Here is a 6,141-nt window from a genome sequence, read left to right as displayed (position 1 = left end):
CCTACGGGCAAAAATGACGAAGTTCTATTAGTATGGGATGAAATAATATAAAGAGGACTGGCAAGAAACTTAAAAAGACGGAATGCTGGATATTAAGAATTAGAATATTCCGCAGTAATATATTGATTTGTGACAAAATATGAGAACCTGTCCAGGCACGTAAGGGAACAGAAAACAAATCAATGGAAGGTCATCGAGACTATTCCACGACGATCGCTCATATCCAGCATATAGTAATTTGGTAAATGCACACAAACTGCATGGTGGTATTTGTGAATTCACGGGTATAACAACTGAACGCTGTATGGGTGAAACTATATTGCGATAAGGTGGTTACTAAGTATAACCTTGATCCTGGTAATTCACTTTACGTAAGCAAAATTATTAATAGCTCACAAACACAATTGTCAGTAATGCCCAACACAGATTGTGATGGTACAAACCCATATATTTAAATCAAAATAAAATTGTCAGGATATTGAGTTGTATTCTACATTCATTTCCCGGTATACTTCACGGATAATGACAGTTTGGATATCATCCAATCTAATCTGATTGATATCACTCATCACACAATGTGTGAGTATATATCTAGTAATTGAATCTTACATGTGAAGATTTTCTTATTTAAATAACATAGATTGACATTTTTATATAGAGGAGGAAATTATGCAGTACGACATTTTCGTTTAAATGTACGACGTTTTTATGAGTCGGCTAAAAACATCTGGCAAGTAAACTCCAGATAACACCTACGACAGAAACGACACGACACTACAGTGCAATTGACAGCAATGTAAGCGTTAATTTCGATGTCCCCTAATTTATTGTAAGTAAAACTCCCAAGGTGCACTCAGTTCTTCATTTAATCTTGAGCAAATACATTTTAGTTCATGATATTTGTTCCCAACCCGTATTGCGTATGTACTTTGTCTTTGGTATTTGGCTAGTTGCAACTTGTTATTGTTTTGATGGAACCATTGCAATTCATTGTGCAAACGACAGTGTGAATAAGTGTGTTCGGCACATAGTTAATTCTGAACATTTCTTTCTTTTCCACAAAACTGTATTCAAATGTAAATCAATGTGTTACTTTATTACAGCAAGTGGCCTTGGAGTCGAAAGTTGCAATGAACCCATAAGTAGGCGTGACCATATTTCTAGTCCTCATCTTAGATTAAGTGCACCTTTGCCCCCGAAAAAATGATAAGGGTAGTAATAAAGAATGCCGTGGAACACGGCCGCCGTTTTGTGCAGCACCTTACATGTCCCAATTGCTTAAAGCCAGTTCAGCAAAACAAACTGAGCAAGGTAAGGATTTTTTTTTTTTTAATTGGTATTTTACCAAATTTAATTAAATAATTTGGCAGTGCAAAGATTACAATAATTTAAGTATTGTATCCTTAATTATATGCTTATTTTAGGGTGTCAGTTCCTAATTTCTTGGGGTAATAGAATAGAAGTCATTCCTTAGTTGTTAAAGTTTAGTTTTTGAGAAAGTGTCAAATTTTGTTGACAGAAAGTTTAGATGATATGCAGCTATGTCCAAGGTCTGAATTAAAAAGGTTAAGTTTTTTTAATAAATGGAAAGTGTTTCAAAGCCAAGGAGGCACTGGTGAAATGTTCGTTTAATTGATTATAATTTAAAGGAAAGATTGCTAAGAGCATTATGTGCTAAGATTGATATTATATACCTTAAACCTTTGATAACTCAGAATTCCATACCAAAAATTCTTTTCCCCATAGGAAGGGTAGCCTTTCAGAATTTAGTAAATCATAATTTGGGGTAACAGAATGCATCACATATGGACATGAGCAAACCAGAATATTAAGATAAAGAAATAAAATAATAGTGTAAATTTATTTTAAAATCTATGACTATCTGTCCAAGTCATTTTGTTGAGAAGAGTGGTTGTGTCTTAGAAACTCGTGTTCTGAAGCATTTGTGTACAAATTTTTCCTTATTCTTCCCTTGTTTACATTGTCACTTGTGGGACAACTGTATCAAAATGACATCATGGATGGCTGAACAGAAAGGATGTGAAGCTTAGGTTGTATATAAATAAAAATATAACTCTTTCAAAATGATTCTGAAATGGCCTCTGTGGTGATGGTGTTTGGGGGACACTTCCGTAAGGGTGATTAGCTGTACAATACCGACTATTGATATGATGCCAGGAGACGAAATGCCGAAGAAGAGTAGACAGAGGTACCTATGGAAGTGGCTAATGGCTACCAAGGGTATAACAAAGAAGATAAGGTGTTGGTAGCTAGACTAAGGGATGAGCACAGTAAAATGTTCCCTGGATTGTACGCTGACATCAAGACCTTGAACGTGAAAGCATCTATACGCGAGTTCCAAAGGAAGGTGATCGCCTTCAAATCAACTCTAGAGAACGATAAACAATTCGAATACAGTGACGATATGTTTGACAGATTGGAGTGTTCGGACAATATGATAGATGAGGATTCAGAGGCTTTCATGTGGCATTACTCCTCAGAATATAAGAACTTCTTTAAACATGGTGCAAAGTCTGATCACAGGGACTTTCAGATGCATTTCTTAGATAGACTTTTCAAAACGTAAAAAAAAACTGTTATTCGCAACAAAGACAAGCAGATGAACAAAATAGTCAGAGAAACCTACAATTTACTAAGATCAATAAATGTGGCTTTTAATTACTTGGATGAGGTAATGGTAAAGAAAATACTAGTCACGCTGATAAGACCAAGATTGGAGTATGCTGCAACACTGTGGACATCCAGTACAAAAAAGAATATAAGGAAAATAGAAAGAATCCAAAGAGTAATGACAAAGATGGCCCCAACACTTTCAAAATTGACATACGAACAAAGATTGTCTAAACTGGAACAAAGAAGAGAAAAAGGTGATCTATTGGCCATTTACAGAATCATGAAAGGCATGGAAATCCCTGACAGACAAGACCTATTAAAGTGGGATAGAAGAAATACAAGAGGACATGAAAAGAAACTCAAAAAGGATAGTTATAGAAGAGATCTGAAAAAAAGAACAGCATTCCACACACAGTGGTGGATGTCTGGAACAAAATGGATGAAACAGTAATGTGTACAAACACCATACAAGAATTTAAGAACATAATAGATGTTGCAAGGTAGAAAGACGAGTCACCACAAACATAGCTCCCTTTCCCATAAAATACAACGAGGTAGATACACTCTAACACACATTCATATACAATACATGAGTTCAAATCTAAATATAATAATTGGAAATCAATGGTATAGATTAATTTTAAACCATACATGAATTTGACCCTTGGTATGTTAGAAAATTAGAAAATAGGAGAGAGGACCCAATGAGCCTTGCTCCTTTCCTGTATACTACAATTAGGTACACACACACACACACACTATGCCACTTCGGCAGTCTGGGTCCAAATCCCGCCCAGGGCTGAAATAATTTCAGTATCACTGCACTGCAGGTTGTTACTCCAACTCTCATGGGCGGGAGTTGGGTGTGTGTGTGCATGTAAGGTCACACCATTACCCATAGATCAGTCTTATATGAGCTCTGAGCTCTCTTCCAGGAGGGAAATAGCTGTCAATAACGAGTCCAACACGTGATGCAAGACCATGGTGAATCACACCCACATTAACATATGAGGAGAGACTGGTTAATTGAAATTACCAACTTTGGAACAAAGATGAGAAAGAGGCGACCTGCTGACCATTTACAGAATCATGAAAGGCACAAAAGTCCTTGATAGAGAGGACTTACTAAATTGGGATAAGAGAAATACAAGGGGACATGAAAAGAAACTCAAAAAGGATAGTTATAGAAGAGACTTGGAAAAAGAAAGAAAAAATTTCCACACAGAGTGGTGGATATCTGGAAACTAGATAATCATAATACAATAGCGTGTGCAAAAACTAGACATGAATTTAAGAGCAAACTAGACACTGTGAGATACAAAGACAGGACACCACAAGCATAGCTCCCCTTCCCGTAAGATACAGCTAAGTAAATTCACACACACACACACACACTGCTACTCTCCTGTAACTCTCAGCTGTTGATGGCAAATGAGTAGTACCACACAAATACAGGCAACAGTCCAGAATCTTTCCAGAGAGCACTGTGGGAGGACCTAAATACCATTGGCAGGCACTGTGGGTCTATGGGTGTACAATCTGGGAAACTCGAGGCAACAGTTATAAACACTTTAGAGCCACAGCTTGAAAGTATCTGGTGCTAGATAAAACTTTTAAGCTTGAGAACTGGAAATCAAGAATTAAAAGTTGTATGATCAAACATTTAGTCACCTTGTTACTCATTGTCCTTTAGCCCACACATCAAAGACCTGACAGTGAAAATCAACAAGAAAGTAAACAAACTAAGAATAGTAGCATGAATGGGTTTTGGTTAACCGAAAGAAACTGCTGGTTACAAGCAACTCATAAGAATCACACATTACTAATTCCAGGTGTTGTTTTCGGCAGTGAAAAAAAACATAGAACCCCTAAAAATACACACAACAGAGATCTAAGAGTAATAAGGTGCACTATAACTACCCCAATAGAATATCTACACACAAATCAAAATCCAGTTCATGAAAATGATAGGCACACAGTTCTGTGCCTCAGTCCCACACATCCATCCTATCACATAACACAAGTGCAACCAGCTGAAAAAAAAAGGCAGTGTACTACTCAAACTTCTACAACAGGTCACCCATACACAACATACTCTTACTCACTTACTGAAACTGAGCCCATACACAACATATGCACATAAAAACATACGCACTTGGATCACAAAAGAAACACTGAGATTGCCGAACAGGCTTCATACTCCATCAAACATTCCCAAATATTAGCCCTGCAAAGAAGTCCTTCCCATGACAAGGATGAACCATACCTTCCAACTTTAAACATTACCGACACAGAATAGGCCTGGCCACAGAAACGAATTGTCCATATGCAGTCATCACAGAGGAGATAACAACACTTCGTCGTATGCAGTCCTGCTTGAACCTTACCATGACAACAACACAAATCCCTTCTTTGAATGTTCTTGTGTGCCAATTTAATGGCTATTGTCAGTTACATGGGAGCCATAGGTTTCCTGCAAGAGGGACCTTGATCAACAGATTGATTGATCTTTTGGAGAAGACCCATGTCTTCCAGGTATCCGACTGGTTGACCTTTTTCATGGACAAAGAAATGTGCTAGGTTGTCCCCTGGTATACTGTTCTCTCATCCTGTGGGATAAAAATGTTCCAAATGTCAGAGCCCACTTTAGGTTTTTCCTAGTGTCAGGATGTTTATCAGTGCAGTACATCCTGTGATCTGCAGCTCCCTCTAGGACAGTCTTGTGTAGACCTCTCCTAGTTTTCCCCCATGTTTGTCATAATTGTGGTTTTATTCTGTTTGGAAGAATATTTTGATGGGGAAGAGATCCAGACACAACCTCTACTCCCCTTTTTTCATTGTTGAAAGCAACACACCTTATGGTAGATATTCTATTTTATCTTGGGGCATTACATTTGTTAGATCTGTTTATGGGTCACTAACACACCACCAATTTGAAGATTGTTCTTTTCAGATTAGGAGGTACCATAGGAACATCCCACTAAGTCATGATGTTAATAATATTAGTTAATGTATTATGATATATTTTATATATATATATTTTTTTTTCTTTCTATGCCATTATATTGAAATGTATGATTTTAAAGTATACATTATAGGGTTGGTCATTGCCTATCATACTTGAATTAGCTATACAGTGAGACCTCTCATTAACGGATGTTAATTAGCTGTGTTTGCGTTGTTTTCGGTGCTGTTGTTTAGTGCGTGCAATCACTATGCCACCCAAAAACCACTCCAAAACACCGCAAATGCAGCTAATTAACATCCGTTAATGAGAGGTCTCACTGTACTTGTGTTTTGAGAGCTTTTATGTTTACATGCTTTAATGATTTAGCATTTTGTGTAGTACCCACAGTTTTGTTTGTGTATGCACTGTTCATATGCCTAAAGGAATGGGATGAAAAATAAAATTTTGTATTTCTATTTTCCAAAGCTTGAAGCTAGGCTGGGGTCTGGCCCTACAGCCGCAGATTCAGCAACAGTTGCAGGAGCAGGTGCTGTAGGAAC

At 37.3% G+C, this 6,141-nt stretch overlaps 1 protein-coding gene across 3 annotated transcripts in view; it reads left to right on the top strand.

Annotated features, from left to right (window-relative positions):
- Window positions 1-660: 660 nt before the first annotated feature.
- The window catches only part of Pink1 (PTEN-induced putative kinase 1), a 14,365-nt gene continuing 8,884 nt past the window's right edge, over window positions 661-6,141 (top strand). Inside the window, exons 1-3 of one of the 3 annotated variants that reach the window (XM_076185362.1) lie at window positions 661-796; window positions 1,104-1,311; window positions 6,068-6,141. The exon at window positions 6,068-6,141 is cut by the window's right edge and continues 256 nt beyond it. In XM_076185362.1, coding sequence (XP_076041477.1) covers window positions 1,204-1,311; window positions 6,068-6,141 — 182 coding nt within the window. In that variant the 5' untranslated portion in view covers window positions 661-796; window positions 1,104-1,203. Of the gene's footprint in view, window positions 830-1,103; window positions 1,312-5,320; window positions 5,496-6,067 lie in introns of those variants that run through there. The other 2 variants (XM_076185361.1, XM_076185363.1) reach the window with 2 other exon arrangements.

Source organism: Oratosquilla oratoria, chromosome 5, assembly GCF_046742065.1.
Source record: "Oratosquilla oratoria isolate Oo_2021 chromosome 5, ASM4674206v1, whole genome shotgun sequence".
NCBI classification, from domain to species: domain Eukaryota; kingdom Metazoa; phylum Arthropoda; class Malacostraca; order Stomatopoda; family Squillidae; genus Oratosquilla; species Oratosquilla oratoria.
This window is presented reverse-complemented; position numbering and strand designations above follow the sequence as displayed.